Below are 18,590 nucleotides of genomic sequence, written 5' to 3' on the forward strand. Positions count from 1 at the left end.
GGAGCTGAAAATAACGGAGCCAGTGATGGCCTGGTCAGAGTGTCCTGGTGGAAAGTGTAGGCATGTGATACAGTTTAACTTAGAGAAGTTGGGGTGTAGCAGGCCCCTTAGCTTTATTAGTTTTCCTTCTCCCTACTGGGCACACTCTGTGTGTTTCCTTGTCAGTCCACCTTGTGAGCTGGCTTCCAGCCTCTTCCTCGCAGCAGGCCTCACACTGCATTCCTCTCTGGAGCTATTCTCACTGTGAAGAGCATACTTTCGCTATCACGGGGGAGGGCATTGCTAAGGTCCGGGATGGACTCCCAGCAGAGGAGCCTGCAAGGCTTAACACAGGCAAAGCTCTTGTCTGACGAAAGCAGAGCTGGGCGTAGAGACACGAACTCCCCAGAGGCGCCGGTGGTGTTCTTGGCTTCTGATCCAACCTGTTGCTTAGCCCTTTCTCTGCCTGTGGCCCATGCTCCTCCTGGCTGCTGTGCCATGTGCCCCTGCCATCCACTCCTGTGCTTCAGTGAACCCTTACACCATTGCCAGCTTATGGCAGCTGGGATGGAGACCGCAGCTCCTGGCTTTCCCAGGTTTTCAGTGGCTCTTAGGAGTTGGGCTCTGGTCCCTGTTGGTTGAAGGTCTTGTTTCAGAAGCCATTTGTTTGGGGGGTATGCACACTTGGCGCTTTTTAGGCTGGCATGGGTAGGGTCAAGGAAAGGGGCCAGTGGCAGTTGGTGACAGCTGTCTTCTTCCCGTGGAGACCGCCTCCATGTGCAGTCCTCACCACCCCTCTCCAGCCTGCTCCTGGAATCTGCACGTTCCATCTTTATTTGCTAGCCTTGGTCATTTCAACATTCAGTTTCAGGCTCTGAAAAAGAATGAACATTTTGGACAGGAAAGACCATTTGCCAATAAACAGTTGTCATGGGGAGCAGGATGGGTGCATTCTGGGTATGTGGCTGTTGTCTCATGCTTCTCTCTAATTGCAGGTTTTTATGGCTTAGTAATAATTGGAGTCACTGAGAATGTTATTCCTGCAAGACTTATTCAGTGTTACTTTGTTAGAGATGGCTAAGTTCCCAGCCAAATAGATTTCTGGGTCATCACTGTTGCCTGGTCTGAAGGGAGGCATGTGAGTGTGAAGATCATTACAGTCATTGAGAGCGAAACACATCTGAGGCTTTTTGCCACAGTAGTGATTGATTGATTGATTGATTGATTGATTTGGTTTTTTGAGACAGGGCTTCTCCGCGTAGCCTTTGCCTATCTATCTATCTATCCATCGATCATCTGTCTGCCTATCTATCTATCTATCTATCCATCGATCATCTGTCTGCCTATCTATCTATCTATCTATCTTTGAGGCAAGATTTTTCTATATAGCTCTGACTGTTCCAGAACTCTCTCTGAAGACCAGGCTGGCCTCAAGCTCACAGAGATCTGCCTGGCTCTGCCTCTCAAGTGCAGGGATTAAAGATGTGCACCACCACTGCCATATTGGTTATTAATCACAGAGTTAACGATGAATTCTTGAGCTTGGCTCCCCTAGATAGACTCCCTTTGTTTTCCCTTGAGATCCCAGTCTCTCAGATGCCCACAATCGGCTAGTATTTTGTGCTGGTTGAAACCTATTTTCCATCTTGTTTCAAGTCTCTCACTCACCCACCACCCCCTCCTAGTACTAAGTTTGCTAGGCCCAGTTACCTACTCCTTAGTCCAGCTTCTGCTGTCTGTTCTTAGATCCTGTGGGGGTCCAGATGGATGAGCAGAAGCCACCACACACTTATCTGGGGTTTCAGAAGAGGCAGAGGCTCATTAGTTTGCAGTCCATTGATAAAAATGAGGTCTTGTGCTGTAGAATAAAGGCCTTTTCAATGTCTGTCTTTCTTGGAAAAAAGATGATTTTTGTTCCCGTCCTTTTCAAACAGGAAAATTCTGGTTTGCTGTAGTGCATTTTCTGTGATGCATAAGTGACTGGTGAAATGCCATCCCCTCTCAGACACTAGTTATCAGGTGGTACCTGTGAACCTGTTGTAGTGTGACCTTGCTCATGAGACTTTGGGTCCAGGGGAATGTTCACATCTTCTCAGCATGCTCCACCCTCTATCCCAGCATCAAAGTACTCTAAATGTTCCCTAGAATGTCTCCATTTCTGTGTATTTTATTACTGTGAAATTGAGACTATGCAAGGGACAAACTGTGGGGGATATATCCCTAAAATGTGTGTGTGGTGTCTCCTCATATTGCTGACACTGTCATGCCTGGATCCTTTATGGAGTTTCCTCCGCTCACAGTATTGTGGCGGAAAGCTGGTGATCAGGTGGCCTTGAATTCCCAGCAAACGGCATCAGGGAACATGTAGGATAACTTGGATGAGACTGGAAGCCAAAGAACGACCATGGAGGAGCCAGAAATAACCTTCTCTGTGCTCCACTTCATAAAGGTCCATTTGCTCAGCCATGCAGAGGGCAGAGTTCCTAATACATGAGCCCCCGGGACCACCCTTGAACCTTACCCAAACTGTAGTGAGAGATGAAGACTTCTTAGTGTTTCATGGGGAAAAAAATGGATGGTCTTAATGGGAAGAGTCCCTGGCCAGGAGAGAAGAGGATGGTTCATGAAGAGGGGTGGTGGGTTTCCCCCTCTTTGTTTATTTTGACATAATTCAGACATTTGGAAAGGTCTCAAAAGGAGTACAAAGGTTTTTCTGTTTGCCCTTCACCCAGGGTCCCCAAACATGGCCCTTTCTCTGTGTGTGTATTTTCTTAGGTATTTGAGTGTGAAGCCAGAGTGCAGAGGTGAGAGGAAAAGAGGACATTTGCAAGAGCGACCTGAGAGAAGGGGAAAGGAGGGAGGGAGGGAGGGAGGGAGGGAGGAGAGAGAGATGTGGGTGGGGAGGGGGATAGACAGATGGTGGGCCAGTTTAGGGCAATGGTGAAGGGCCAGGAGGACTGCATTTGGAAGGGGTGCCTAGGGAGACTTGTCTGGTTTTGGTTGGGATGGTGGGTGGATAATGGCCTGGGCTGCCCGAGCTCTGCTTTGCCTCAGTGAAGGTAAGCCTCAGTCACCGACTGACTTCCTGCTCTGAGTAACCAGGCAGCATCTTGCTTGAAAGTTCTGCTTTTCCTATAGTTCCTAATCCCTTGGAGGCCCTATTTCTGTAATGCTTTATCACCGCCCCAGGCTGCCCAGGGTGTCTCACACCTGTGATTAGTCATTGCCACCGCATTCCACAGTGGTTATGCCTGAGTCCTCCACAGAAGGTTCTTGCAAATAGCTGGAATCCAGGGCAGGGGTCTAAACTGAGGCAAACACCTGGGAAGCAGCATTGTGTAGATGGTATTGAACGCACGTGCATATGGTGTGTGTGTGTGCGCGTACACGTGTGTGTGTTGCATCTGTATTAGTATAGTATATATGTTACTGATGTTCCTAACACTGTTGAGCCTGGCTACTTTATGAAGTTTCCTGTCTTTTGAAGTGGTGCTGTCTTTGCATCACAATTCCTTCCTGTTAGAAAGGAGCCATGTTTGGAGGAATAGCTTCCTTGTAAAGCACACAGGGCACTAATGTGAGTTCTGAGGGGCAGCCAGAGCAATGGTCCAGTGAGCACTGGCTGGTGACTGTGGAGAGGGCAGGCTGCATGTTATCTCTCTTTAATCTTTCCACCTGCTCTTTGTGGGTGGAGAGGAACTCTTGATAAACTTCCTTTTGCGTAGAAGATTATACCGGGAATGAAAGTGGCAGTTGCCAGGATTTTCTGAAGGCCTGGTTTGTGTCGAAAGACAGCGCCAAGCTCTACACATAGGACATTTAACAAAATAATGTCCGCAGTCAAGCCTCTGGCCACCCCAGCTTTACAGAGTACACTCGAGGCTACGTCCAAAGAGCTGTAAGCAGGACTTCCAGGGCCCGGAGTTTCACATCCCAGAGGAACCTGGCTTTCACCCATCCTGCGAATGCAGTAGCTCCAGTCCCTGAAGCACAGCCATGAGACAAGCCTTGCCTCTAATTTGCTTCCATTAACACCCTGGCATATGTTACCCAGAGCGAGGTGCCCACCGCCCTGCCTCCTGTTCCCACACTCAGGGGGGAAAGCCATCTGCCTGGGATCCAGGAGGAGAGACAGATGCCAGCTTTCAGCCTCCACTCCCAGGAGAGCCATGGCCCATCCTCCTTGGAGCTTTAAGGCTGTCTCACGCCTGCTGTCAGGAGCCCCAGGCTCTTCCTTCTGGTTCTCAGAAGAGAGCTGATGACACAGCCCCTGGGCTCAGCACCTTCTGATGACCAATGAAAGGGCCGGAAGGATGCAGGAGCTCAACTGCAGTCTCTGTGGACAGCTGAGCTGCAGGGGCCAGTGAGAAAGCTCCTGAGGGATATGAGGGTGGACTTTGGTATCACTGGCCACGCTTCCCAGTGCCTCGTGGGGCCGCGTTTCTCTTTGCTTCTGTGCCCCCTTCCCAGTGCTTCCACGGTGTTAGGATAATGTGCTTTGTCTTGGGTTTCAGGCCTTCCCTTTCGGAGTTTATTTCCGTGAACCCAGAACATATGCAGGGAACTTTGATGTGGTATAGGCTCTTTTCCTGGTTTGCAGAAAACCCAGCAGTTCTGAGATTGGTGGAATATTCCGCTGACTGGGTGGGTGTGGAACGGAGGGGGAGGTGGCACTCGGAAGGTCCCTTATCTTCTGCTGCAGGTCTGCCCTTCTTAGGGGTTGTGCTGCCCATGCCTTTGCCTTGGCTTTCCTACTGTGGAAGTGTGATTGAGCCCGCACAGAGCTCAGGAGGCAGCTGGTGTTTTCCCAACACGATCGGGTGTCATTGATAGATAGAAGGGGTTGCCAGGGCCTTTAGGCTCATCTCCCCTCTTCCTGCAAAGACAGGGAGTGTGAGTCGTCCTCTATCCATCGCTGATCCTTGCACCCTTAAACATCCCTCAAAATCAGGGCAAAAAAGTGCAAAGAGGCGTGTCCTCGTCAGATATATTAGAGAAAGCCTGTGTCCTGTCACCTCCTGTGGCGTTACTGGCAGACCTTGTGACCCCTTGATGCGTTTGTTTTCCTGGGTTGTGGAAGGTGTCTGTGAGACGATGTGGAGGCCTTCCTGGGCTGTGATTGTGCCTTCTCTCCTTCTGTCATCTAGAGAGTACTGTGTGGCCCTCTCCCGCCTTCTGAACTGGAAGGCTGACTGGGGTGGGTGCAGGAAATGTGGCAGGAAATAGTAGAGGGAGTTTGAGGTGACAGAGGCTTGCTTAGCAGGATGCTGTCTCAGGGTTCTGGAAGACTCTGCTTCCACTGTATCCCTCGCGTCCTCTGTTGTAGTTTTTGTGAACTGTATTTTTATTCGTTTATTTTCTGTGCGTGTGAGCGGGAGGGGTGTGTGTGCTGCATATGTGTGAGGAGAACGGGACAACTCACAGCAGTTAGTTTCCGACCTCCACATTTGGGTCCTGGGGATGGAACTTAGGTCGTTAAGCCTGGTGACAGATGCCTATACTCGCTGAGCCATCTCGCCAGTCCCCAAAGTTGTAGCTTTAAGAACTCAATTAGGGTAGGCTTTTTATTTAATAAAGCAGTGAAGAGTCACATGATCAGGCTAGAACTGGTTAGCTGTCTGGAGGTCCTCATGGATCTGGATGTCTCCCTTGGAGGCAGCAGAAGGTCTGTGGAAGTTGCCAGCCAGTGTCCCTCCTGCGTAGAGCCTGCTGTCCCCGTGGTCAGGTGGTGCCAGCTGTAGTATGGGCTTAGTTCAGTGGCTGTGGCACAGGCTTGCAGGGTGCATGGTTGTTTGTTTCTTTCTCCTGAGTGGCTTTCGGTGTGATTGTTCCTCTGTTTAGAGGTGGTGCCAGGTCGATTGTGCCCGTGTGCCCTGTCCTTGCAGGGATATTGAGTGTGAGTAATCTTTATGTATTGTGTTGGGCCTTGTGCCTTTGCACATGGCTTTCATCCCTAGGCGATCGTGTCTGCTTAGTTACAACCAGAGCGGTGTGCATAGGACACACCTCCTGGTTGTCCCTGTGACTTAGAAGCCTTGTTACTGTGAAGGAAGCTTGTCAATGGGATTCGAGAGAACCACAAAGGATGTCATTCCCTAACACCTGACCTTTGTACCATGCACCATGCCCAGGCTAGGCAGTCATGCCTCTCTCCAAATGTTGTGCCCCGTGGGCCAATGCTTTGTGCATTCCTGCCTCTTCCCCTACGAGGCCAGCTGCATTTCATCAGGGTCTTGGAATCTTTGGATGAAGACAGAACTGGTATGACCTGATGGTTTCTGTTCTTTCAATCTGTGCGAGCTCTTTGCCTCTCTTAAAACTCGTTTTCCTCACCCACAAGATGAGAAAGTCCACTCACTCCTCTTTTTTTGGCTCCATGCTTTCCTTTGTGTTTGAGTGTGTGTTTTCTCCCTCTGGTACCTGCAGCAGAGCCTGCCTTCTTCCTGTGGGAAGCCAACTAAGCTCCCCATCCCTGTTCCTAATCCATTTATTGCTGTCAGCCAGTAGCCCTTTCTTAAAATTATATTTATGCAGATCTCATATTACCAGATAGGACAGTGTTTCCTGTTTTACCTGGATACCTTGGCCTGTTGGGTTTCTCCAGATCTCTGCTGCTCACAGAACCTCAGTCTGAGTTCAGAACTCATCATCAGCCCTGGAGTCACCTGGCCAACCTCCTACACCTAGGTCTGGGAAGCCCTGACTGGCTCTGTGGCCAGGTGCAGTGGCTGAGTCTGGGATTGTGTTTACTGGGATTTCATTTTATGGGTGGGTGTTCCCTTCATGTAGCTCTTTTGAGAGATTTAACTGGGTTTTATGTATGTACATATGTATGTATGTATGTAGATGTATTATGTATTTTGTGGGTTTTTTGAATCAGGGTTTCTCTTTAACCTTGTCTGTCCTTAAACTCATTTCACAGACCAAGCTGGTCTCAAGCTCACAGAGATCCACCTGTCTCTGCCTCCCAAGTGCATCACCACCGCCTGGTTTATTTACCTGGGTTTTATGTGTGTACTTTTTTTTTTTTTTTATTGCTGAGGGTAATTCTGGACTGAATGTAGTTTAACGAGGCCTTGGGCCTTGTTAATTGTCCTTTAGGTTGGACTTGGTTTTTGGCTGTTTTGGATAAAGTTGCCAACATTGTTGTGTGAATGTGTACAGTAATGTGTCTTGTGTAAGTCCCTGGGCATGGGTTCCTGGGCACAAGTGGGGGCATCTTTAACTTTAGGATGCTGTCACACTGTCCTCTGAGGGTTAGGAGTGGAGTAAGAAAGATTCCCTGTCCCCACTGGGGGAATGTGTTTCTGTCATTTAAACTTTAGTTGGCTGGTAACTATAGGAATACACGGTGATTTGGTTTGTGCATTTGCGATGAGGGACTGCAGCACCTTCCTACACACTCAGAGGCCTTTTGCAGCTTTAATGGAAAAATGTCTCACTCCTTGGCCTGCTCATTGCTGGACTGTTTGCCTTTGTACGTGCTTGGTGTTCAGTGTAGTGGCGGAAACACTTTGTCAGGCACGTCTCTTCTATGTGGTCTCTCATTTGAAAAAAAATGTTTTTTTTTCAAAAATTTTGTTTTTTAAATATATTTTGATACTTTTGGTGTTCTTGGAAATCTGAGGCTACTGTAAAATTCTAAATGTTTTCTCCTAGGTGTTTTACGTTTCCCTCTTTAGTCTTTGCTGAAGTGATGTGCAGATGGGAGAGGTTGTGGGGGCTTTGCTATGACTGACAGGGTTCACTAGAGGAGATCCGTATTCCCTGCGTGCTGTGGTTCACAATGCCCGTTTTCTGGCTCATCTCTTAGGGAATCTGTAACTGATGCCCTCCCCATCTTGTCTCGGTCCACTGCCTGGTCTGTTATGTTCCTTCTTTGCTGATCCTGGAAAGACGGGGGCTCAGGACCCACTGAGTGACCATGCGAGATTAGATGGGACCTGAGCTTACTTAGGCTGTGGGAGAGAGTCTACAAGAGATCCTTGACTGATCTGAGTGATTTGATTTGAAGTTCTTGGTGCACTTAGGTGACTCATAGTATAAACACTTTATAGTGAACAACTTAATTCTTATGGTCATAACTTTGTTTTTGGAAATTCAAAGTTTTCCCATTAAATCAAAGTTTTCCTGAAATTAATAACTGTTTTTAATTGCATGGGAACAAATAGTATAACAATAAATCCAACTATAACAGTGTTAGCCAAAGATGATGACACAAAACATTCTGGCCCACTTGCTTTATTATAGTAGTCACAATTCTGACTCTCTCTCTCTCTCTCTCTCTCTCTCTCTCTCTCTCTCTCTGTGTGTGTGTGTGTGTGTGTGTGTGTGTGAGTGTGTGTGTGTGATGTTTGCTTGTTTCTTCACTTGAGTGTATGGGATTGTATACTGTCCACCTTGCTTTGGTACCCAGACATCTTTGCAGTGAGTTTCTAGTTCTGTAATGGTCACATTTTCTTATAACGAATAGAGCATAAATATGCCCTTCCCATGCTGTGGAGATGGCTCAGTGGTTAAAGCTCTTGCCCCACAAACATGAGAACCTGAGTTTGGATCCCCAGAACCCACGTAAAGTCTGGATGTGTGTGGCAGCCATCTTTTGTTCTAGCCTGGGAAGACAGAGAACGGGTGCTCAGAGTATATAGCTAGAGAGATAAGATGAGTAAGATCCTGATCTGATTAACAGATCCTGCCTCCATGAATAAGTTGGAAGAGAGATCAAGGATAAGAATGAACATCAACCTCCATAAACCATACATGTACATGTGCCCAGACATGTGTGCCCACATACATGCAAGCATGCACATGCATGAAAACGGAAATGAAAAGCAGCATAGCACTCCGTTCTGTCCTTAGGTCGCTCTCAGTAGTTACCTCGCCCCTCATCTGGCTGTGCCTATTCACATTCTAACCTTTCACCAGCACTGCACAGCCTCAGTCCTCATTCTGGAATTATCTTTTCAAAATGGAGAGAAATCAAAACCACTTTTTCTAAACCCTCTGCCACTCCTGTTCCTGGTGCTATGGTTCCCTGTGCTGTGCTTGGCTCTGGACTGTGGGAGCGTGGATACCCAGGACTGCATCTGGTTGGTCTTTCAATTTTGAATACAACCTTGTGAGCATAGTGTTTGAGAACTAGTTAATTAAACTGAGTGGATTAAACTGGACAGATGTAAGCGGGGTGGGGATACCATGCTTCCCATGTCGTGTCTGCACTCCCCTGAGTGACCTGTGAGCTCCGTGTGCCTCTCCATATGAATCAGACAGTCCTCCCCTGTGCTACTGTGAGCTGACTTGCACTATAGTGAGCAGAAATCACATTCAGATCCTGGCTGTCTTAGTTTTCTACAAACCAGTGGAAGGGTATTGTCTCTTAGGACTTCTCTTAAGAATTATAATACTTCCTGGAAAGGCTGGGTCCTGGGGATTTTCACACCAGTCCTTGGGAACTTTGTCTGACCTGGATCTAACTTGCTCACCCGCCAAGGACAATGCCCAGAGCCATAACCATGCTCCTACAAATAGACTTTCTTCCAACATGGATGATAGGGCCAAAATTATTGCAGCATCTACCCGAAGCTGAGCACATTGTCATGGTTCTGTTCACACACGAGCTAAGGAGAGCTTCAGGTTCCATTCCCAACAGTATCTGGACTGAGGATCTTCCCAGCAGCCTCTGGGATCTTCCCAGCCAGCATGGCTGGGCAGCTGACTCTTGAGATTCCGACATTACAGATTAGCGAACGGAAAGGAAAGAGGTTTAGTGACTCTCGTCCACAATCACTCAGGCATTCAGATGGCTGTCATCTCAATTATTAAAGATCATCAGATGCTGTCTTCCAGCCAAGGGAAACTTAAAGCTCGGCCGCTACTACTTGGAGCTCAAGGCCAACCTGTAAGCAGCCTCCTTAGATTATGCTGAGGCCTGGGGAAATGTTTGGAAGAAGCTGTTGGAGGAGTCTGAACTGTAACCCTATAAGGGAAAATATGCTTGGCCACACTCGGGTGGTGGCTGCTTCCCTTCCCTGCCACTGGAGAGCTGGGTCCCTTCAGCACACGCTGAGAATGCGCTTCAGCAGAAGAGGCCCTGCCAGGTGTGAACTGCCCAAGGGAAGGGCTGTGTCCCAGTTGGCCTCCTGCCACGCTTCTCTTCAGTTCTAAAGATTTCACAGAAGCCACAGTTGCTATTAAGGGATAGCATATTTTTCCCTCGGCAATTTTCTCTTTAAGACACATCTCAGGGACCCTGCCTGTCAAGGAGATGAGAAATTCACTAGGGAATTGACCTAGCACACAGAGCAGGTACCAGTCAGCCATCATGCTAGACATTCCTGCAAAGAGAGGCTCCCTGAGGCTCCTGGCTCACATCTCCCCCTGCCTTGGGGAAGAGACAGACTATGAGCCCCTTGGTACAGTGTCAAGTAGACTGGAATGAGGGTATTTTGGGGGGAATTTTTGTGGGGAGTTTGGCAGTTCTTAAATCCCTGGCCCCCGTCTGTGTTCAGTGACTGCCATTTCATCTAGCATAGGGCGCTGGGTTTCAGGACTGGATTGTCTGACAAAGTGTCTCACTCTGCAGAGCCTCCTCAGCCTGTGCCACAGGCCAGTCACAGGCTGCTTTTAATCTTATCTCTGCCACCTGTTTTGGAGATGATAAGATCACGAGGGACCCTTGAGGAAAGAGCTTGAAAAATGCTCAGGTCTTAGGAGACCACTAGTTAGTGTGTGTGCAGTCCTCGGGCCAGGGTCCAGCAGGAAGAGTGGACTGCAGCCTTGAGCAAGGCTTTCAGTCCTCGAAACACTCTCAACTGAAGAATTAATTGCTCAGATCAGATTGGCCCTTGACTGAGTCTATGATGCATTTCCTTAATTGCTACTTGAGGTGGGAGGGCCCAGTCCACCATGGGAGGTGCCATTCCTAGGTAGGGCTATTTATGCAAGGTGGGGGTTTCCATTCCTTGGCAAGTGAACCTGGGCTGTATAAGAAAAGTAGCTGAGTAAGCTAGAGAGAGAGAGAGAAAGAGAGAGAGAGAGCCTGTAAGCAGTGTTCCTCCATGGTTTCTCTTCAGTTCTTGCCTTGGTTTCCCTTGGTGATGGACTGAAAGGCATAAGATAAAATAAACCCTTTCCTCTCCATGCTTTTGGTCATGGTGTTGCTCACAATAGAAAGCGAGCTAGGACTGGCAAGCTGAACATCTTACCAACAGACGCTGTCTTGGAGAACGATTTGTACAGTGCTGAGCAAAGCTTAGTGGGAGGGTTGGTCTTGAGGGACGTTACTGTGGTGGCATACCTTCCGTGTTGTGGTGACAGGGTTCTTTGAATGCTATCTCGAAAGAGTTAATGTCTCTTTTTCAGAGAGCAGAATTCAGTGTCAAGGTAGGAAAGGAAGATTGGAAGGGCCCCTCCCAGTGTGCCTGCTGTAACCCTTGGTTGGGCTCCTATTTGGATCTGAGTGGCTTTGGCCAGGACTCTCCTCCTACCTCTAGATGGTGAGGCTGTGCTGTCTCAGGACTGCAACAGGTGGCCCCAACAAGCATGGGCACTCTCATCCCCCTGACCCCCTAGAACCGTTGCCTTTCCTAGTGAGCCAGGCAGGCCATGTGGTCAGGTGTGCAAGTGTTTAGCATCTGTGTTCTAAGAAAGGCATTCTCAGTGTTTGCCCAGGAGTTACCTCTCAATTGTCCAAGCTTCTCACTGCTGTGCACAGACAGCCTCTCCAGGTCAGAGTGGGGCCTTGCTTCAACTGTGCCCCCCGACTCTTCCAGCCCAGTCTCCCTTTGCTGTGAGACCTGACTGTTGTCCCTGTAAAGTACTGTGCCCCCTCTGCCCTGGTGTCTTATAGACAACCCAGACATATCCAGTACTTACTGAGAGCTGAACAAGATGCCAAGGGTCCTTACAGTGACTTGAGTAGGCACAGCTTGCCTTTTCCCTAAGAGCTGTCAGTGGCTGCCCTATGCCGTCCCTGCAGTGCTTTCTGTATGGACTGTGCTTTAGGATTCTAGAGGTAAGCAAAGAATAAGCTGGGTCTCAGCAGGTGATGAGGCTTTGCCCACTGTGCTAGGTCACTGGTCCATAGCTAGCAGTTTAAAGATACTTGTTAATTCATTAAACACTAGTCAACAACACATATTAACACATAGCAGATAGGTTTAGGAAAAATATCTTCATTTACTAGAACAAGGCAAGCAGAAAGAGACATTGTTCACTCTGTTTGCTGGTGTGCTTGACATTGGGCTCAGTGGAAGACAGCTGGATTCTCATCTATATTCAGACTGAGGGGAAGACATCTTAATGATGGAAGTAACCTCGATTGACTAGATAGCCAGGAAGGGGGGGGGGGAGGGCGTTCAGTGACCTTGACAGAAAATGGTGACGGCTCTCTTTGCACCGTAAGCTTGGTGACTGGAGTTTCTGATGCTATCTGGCTCTAGACCACAGGAGATGTTGTGAGGTCACTACATTTCAGGTTGTCTGTCGCCCACACTTGCTGTACAGTACCCGAGCTGTGCAGGTGACATTGTGCGGTACCTACATGCTCTGTTTCTCAGAGTCACTCCAACCTTATTAGAAAAAGTCTTGGGGGTTGTCACATTCACGGTGGCTGACACAGACTCCAAATTCCTAATGGAACCTCAAAAAGGTCATTGAAAAAAAAGAAAAAACCAACTATCAACTGATTCCTCAGAAGTGATGAGTGCAGTTAGCTTGTTTGTGAGAGGCGTCTGCGAAGTGCTGGCTGGGTAGACCTGGGGGTGGCTCAGTGCCTGCCTAGCACCCAGGAGGCTTCAGCTAGTGGCTGAGACGAAAAGAAAGTGTGAATGAATAGTTGTAGCTGGCCCGTTATTTGTTCAAGTCAGGTAACACAGGTGGCTCCAGGCTCTGTCGTTTCTTCTCCAGACCAGCATGCTGCCATCTCCAGAAGGGCTTCCTGAGCCACAGCAGGGGAACGGGCCAGTCTCAAGGGTTGAGACTTGATACAAGCAATGGTTTTTACTACCTGAGTAGTGTCAAGGATATTTTAAGAGTGCCCTTCACCAGCTGTGAAGAACACCATGCCATTAATGAGGCTAGATGCCCGGTGCTTGAGGCTAGGTGCCAGCATTTGAAGCTTAGTGCCAGTGCTTGCGGCTAGGTTCCAGTACTTGAGCTTAGGTGCTAGCACTTGAAGCTTTGTGCCAGTTCTTGAGGCTGCGTGTCAGTGCTTGACATGTGTATGCATGCAGTTTCACCCTTATGTTTATTTGCCCTGTCATTGTAGCAGCAGGAAGATAGGGTCTTACAGTTGTGAAACTCCTGTGGGCCTGCCAACCCTGCAAAGGGTTTTGGAATGCCCTAGAGCTCACATAATCAGTTAGAAGTTGCTGATACAACCCTGCATTCCAGTCTTGTGCAAAATGTCAATGTCTGCCAGCATTTTAGCTGGAAGGACTTGGCATGGGGGGGGGGGTTCACCACCCGAACTTGAACTTTTGCTGCCCTGACACCTAGTATCCTTGCTGTAGTGTGTATAGCATCCCTGTCGTCCTGGTGATGGAAGCAGCTCAGCAGAGCAAGTTGGGGCTGCATGTTGAAACCTGTGTGCTGATGGCTACTTGAAAACTGACGTTTTGAACTCTGGTCTCTTTCTGTGCACTGAAATTCAGCATCAGGCACTGACATGGAATAATGTCTACTCTGGGGCTGCTCCATTTGTTGACTTTGGCTCTGGCTCTTCTCCAGTTGAGCTTTGCTGCCTCGAAGTGAGGGTGAAGGAGCCATGAGTGGACTGTGTGAGAGGATCGTGAGTTTGCAGTGGGCCTGGCTGAGCAAGCTCACTTCTCGTGCTAGAATGCTTCATCTGGTGATCAGACTGAAGGAGAGACAATGGGGAGAAGCGCACACTCTGGATGACACCTGCAAACCCTCAGCCTAAGGAGCCCTTCCTCCTCTCTCCTTTCTTTCCAGCAATGGAAGAATTAATAGTTGAACTTCGTCTCTTTCTGGAGCTCCTGGACCATGAGTACCTCACGTCAACTGTCAGAGAGAAAAAGGCCGTGCTCACCAACATCCTGCTGCGAATACAGTCATCATCCAAGGGTGAGTCTTGCAGGCTGCCGGTGTCCTTGGTCCAGTCCTAGGCTTCCGAACCCTTGTTAATTCCTCCGTGTTTCTAAAGGGTATTCATTTGTTCTCTTCCTTCGTTTATCCTCTGACACTACCCACTTCATAAATTCTTCTGCACCACCTCTCCCTCCCCTTCCTCTCTGTCTGGCCTGGTCACAGGCAGACCCTTCACGGTTACATGGAGAACTATGATGCCCCCTTGTAGGATTACTGTAAAGGACCAGAGAGAATAAATGTTTGCACCGTTCTCTAGAGGGCTCAGGAAAGGCTACTGTTGGTGTCCTCCTCCTCACCCGCATCTGTGGTTTTGTTAATCCCTACAGGCTTTGAAGTGAAGGACCATGCTCAGAAGGCAGAGACCAACAGCCTGCCAGCACCTCCCCAGATGCCTCTGCCTGAGATCCCTCAGCCATGGCTGGTGAGTTGACATCCTACCCACCATCCACACTGCCCCCGAGGCCTGGGTTGCTCATGTACCTGTCAGGCCTGTGATGGAAGCCGGAAGGCGAAAGGCTTTTCTGTGCCTGAGGTGCTCTTCGGAGTATGTTCCCAGGGTCCTGTAGCTGCTGATTAGAGAAGGAGCTCTTGTTTCTTTGTAGAACCCTGGAAGCACAGGTTCTTAGAGATCTGTTAAGACAGATGAAGGGGAATCAGAAGACGCAGCAGGCAGAACCATGCCTGGAGAGCCCAAGGACTCCACCCTCTTTCTGTGTGACCTCTGACATTCATTGCTGTACTCCAGGGTGAAATCTTGCTTTTTCCCCCAAGAAAAAAAATGTGCACATTCCAAAAATGTACACTCAGTTGAGTTTATGTATTTCAAATGGGTTTAGACTCTCTTTTTTGCTATATATTTTTTCCAAACTGGGGATGTCCTCATATGCCATTGCCATCTCCCTTCAGCTCTTTCTGTATCTTTATATTCTGCAGCTTGCTGAATCAGGGGAATTTGACTTTCAAGCAAATGATGGCAAAGTGGTCACTTGGTTGCTTCTTTCTACATTTGCTGTGTCAGGTGTGGGATTATCATACGTTTTTATGGGGTGCATAGAGGTTAAGACAGGGTTTCTTTGTGCTTTTCTGACTGTCCTGGAACCCTGTAGAACAGGCTGGCCTCAAACTCACAGAGATTCGCCTGCCTCTGCCGCCTGAGTGCTGGAATTAAAGGTGTGCACCACTACTGCCTGGCTAGGTCATCTATTTTTTTTTTCTGGCAGGGTCTGAACCAGAAGATGCAGGATCATGTCTTGTCTGTCTCCACGGCCATGTTTGTTCCTCATGCTATGACCCATGATGCCCCTTGTACAATGCTGTTCCTTTCTCTGGCTTTACTTCTGTTTATACAGACATTTGAAAAGCTTAACTTATGGTTAGGCAGAGTGAGATGTTAACGGCAATAACGAATACTACTAATAAACAGTAATTATAACCATGTACGCTAGTAAAAGGGATTTAAAACTTAGTGGTTATTTACAGAACTTTGTACACAATGCTTTTGATTGGCTATAGACAACTAAGGTGGAAGAATGTGGTAACCAAAGATGAAGGGATAACTGTTATTTCATGTAATCCCTCTTGGTGAGGCTTCTTAAAACTCTCAAAGCACTTTAGAGCAGTGGTTCTCAACCTGTGGGTTGTTCAACCCCCAAAGGGATGCCCCTTTCACAGGGGTCGCCTAAAACCATTGGAAAACACAGACAATTTGCATTATGGTTCATTAACAGTATCAAAATTACGGTTATGAAGTAGAAAAATAATTTTATGCTTGGGGGTCACCCCAACATGAGAAAGTATCTTAAAGGGTCACAGCATGAGGAAGGTTGAGAGCCACTGCTCTATGGCATGTGAGGGCTGTGACTACCAATTTTTTGGAGAAGGTTTTTGAGGATATGTGACTTATTCAGATCACTTGATAAGCAGGAAAAGCAGAAACTGTTATGGGCCAAGGGCCACAGGTGGGAGGAGCCTGCCAGGCTTGGACCTGTTCCCTTAATAGGCTCCAGCACGTCTGTGTGCCATGGGGGTGGGTATGGAGGTCAGAGGGCAACTTGCAGGAGTCATTTTCCTCCATCCAGGATGTGGGATCTAATTCTGGTCATCAGGCTTGAGGGTATTGTCTTCACCTGTGGAGCCGTCTTGCTGGTCCATAAACTTATTTTTAATTATTGCTTTCTTTTCCTTTCCTGTTGTAGAAACTTTCTGTTGTTGTTGTTGTTGTTATTATTATTATTATTATTATTATGTCATTTACTATTTTTAGCTACATGAACTCATATACCAAAAGTAATTCATTCAACAACATTAGTATTTTTTACTGGTAATTTGTTTCTCCAAAATATAAGCTGGATGGAAATCAGTGGTCCACTGTTTTCTGGCTTAAATGTTCTGCTTTAGACTTGTCTTGAGCCTGTGGCACTCACTCTGTGGCAGGCCCACGTACCGTGCCTTCCTTTCCATCGTCACACGTTGTGTCTTGGGGAGCATTTTAGAATTGTGGGGGAAAAGTGTGCACCTAGACGCAGGCAGGAGAATGGCGGAGGCTGTAGGGGCTGCATGACTCCTCCTGTGCAGTGTCCAGCTCTGACCTGGACTGCATGTCCCATGGGCTTCCTGGAGGGACGGAGTCCTTTGGGTGCCAGTTTCAGAAGAAGTGTTCTCACTGATGGGTCAGTACTTTGAGCCATGGCGTTTCTGTGGACTTCCCCTCCAATCCAGTTCACCCAATGACAGTTTGGTACATACTTTAGAGAAGAGTCTGCTGGCCATGAGTGTTTAGCATCGTGTGGCCATCAGTCTGGTCATTTGCAGAACTGGATGATGTCTGTGTCAACCCATGACAGTTCAGGGCTTGGCTAAGACACTCTAGGACATTTTTATGAGGGGTTTTGAAAGATAGGTCCCTGTCTGTAGCCCAGGAAGACTTGGGATTCACTGTCTATAACAGGCTGGACTGGAATTTGTAATCCTTCTGCCTCTGCTTCCCAATGCTGGGCTCACAGACACACTCCAACATGCCTTTCTTAGGGTGTTTAGTGAAAATTGAGTTTGTCTGTCAGTAAACTCAGTTCAGTTTGCCTTGGGCTAGCTTTCGGCAAGCTCACTAATCTTGACAGACTGACTTTGTGGAGAGTTTGCCTCTTGTGAGGTAAGGATACAATGGGAAGGAGACCGTATGGGGCAGAGGGGATCCCAGATGAGGGCACAGACCCAAGAGTGAGCCAGATGTACCCAGAACTGTGTAGTACGTGTAAGTGGGTAGATGCTGGGGCTTGGGTGGGCAATGTTCAGAGGCGGCCACAGTGCTTGGCAGGCTGATGGGCAGGAGCTGTGAGTTTATCAGGAGAAACATGATGTCTGTCCTTGTTTGCTTTCTGTTGTAGTGGGGAAAGGGTTTCTCTGGCTTATGTGTCCTGATCATTGAGGGGGAAAAAAGAACATAAATCCCAGCATAGTGTGTGAGTTATACCAGTTAGAATCCTTTCCCATGTCGTAAACTGCTATAGTGCCCTGGTTTTTGCCTTTTTGTGGTGTGTAATGTTGGATATCGCCTTCTGCCTGTTGTGGCGTGTAACGTTGGATACTGCTTTCTGCCTGTTGCTATCAATACCTGTTGCTGTGATAAAATGAGCATGTTGTTTTGAGGGAATAATCTGGAACACTGGAATCTTCAGCTGGAAAGCCATTGGATGCTCAGAGCTGATGGGGCCTTTCTTGTGGGAGGTTGGCAGGTGGTGAAGAGTTAGGTGGGCAGTGGAGGCTCTGGCTGTTTCAGAGAGAAGCAGGGGCCAATCGAGAGATAATTTGATGAAGGATCTATGTATGGTTGTAATGCTCATAAAGAAGCAGCATCCAGGTGACTTCAACTTTCCCAGTGATGGACTGGAACCTGGAATTGAAGCCAAATGAAAACCCATTCTTCTCCATGTTGTTCTCTAGTAGGATATTTTACCACAACAACAGAAGCAAAGTTCATTACTACTTAAGACTACTTAAATAAGAATTCTGGTCCTTTGGGACATCCTAATATGCCAGCTTTCTGCAGTTACCATCTCTTGCTGTTTTTCAAGTAAATTAAAATTAAAGCATTTGAAGATGGCATATAGCTTATGTTTTCTTCTTTCTTTCCTCTCTCCCTCTCCATCCTCCCTCCCTTCCTTTTCAAACAGGCTCTCACTATGTAGCCCTGGCTATCCTAGAACTCAAACTCACAGAAATCTGAAGCCAGGCAGTGGTATCGCACACCTTTAATCCCAACACTCAGGAGGCAGAGGCACGAGGATCTCTGTGAGTTTGAGGCCAGCCTGGTCTACATGAGCTAGTTCCAGGATAGGCTCCAAAGCTACAGAGAAACCCTATCTTGAGGAAAAAAAAAGAAAAAAAAAACTCGCAGAATTGTGCCTGTCTCTGCATCCCCAGTGCTGGGATCAAAAGTATGTGCCACTACACCCAGCTTCTTCCTTTCCTTTATTTATTACTTGCTTCCTAATGCCAGCCAAGGG

The 18,590-nt window shown here is 47.9% G+C and overlaps 1 protein-coding gene across 2 annotated transcripts in view; it reads left to right on the plus strand.

Moving 5' to 3' along the window:
- The window catches only part of LOC121459744 (actin filament-associated protein 1), a 116,260-nt gene that overhangs the window by 29,747 nt on the left and 67,923 nt on the right, over positions 1-18,590 (plus strand). For both annotated transcript variants that reach the window (XM_041669726.1, XM_041669727.1), the window contains exons 2-3: positions 13,933-14,064; positions 14,415-14,509. In XM_041669726.1, the coding sequence (XP_041525660.1) occupies positions 13,935-14,064; positions 14,415-14,509 (225 nt within the window). In that variant the 5' untranslated portion in view covers positions 13,933-13,934. The remainder of the gene's footprint in view (positions 1-13,932; positions 14,065-14,414; positions 14,510-18,590) is intronic.

This window comes from Microtus oregoni, unplaced genomic scaffold (genome assembly GCF_018167655.1).
Source record: "Microtus oregoni isolate MIOR12 unplaced genomic scaffold, Mior012 000019F_ref0000042, whole genome shotgun sequence".
NCBI lineage: Eukaryota > Metazoa > Chordata > Mammalia > Rodentia > Cricetidae > Microtus > Microtus oregoni.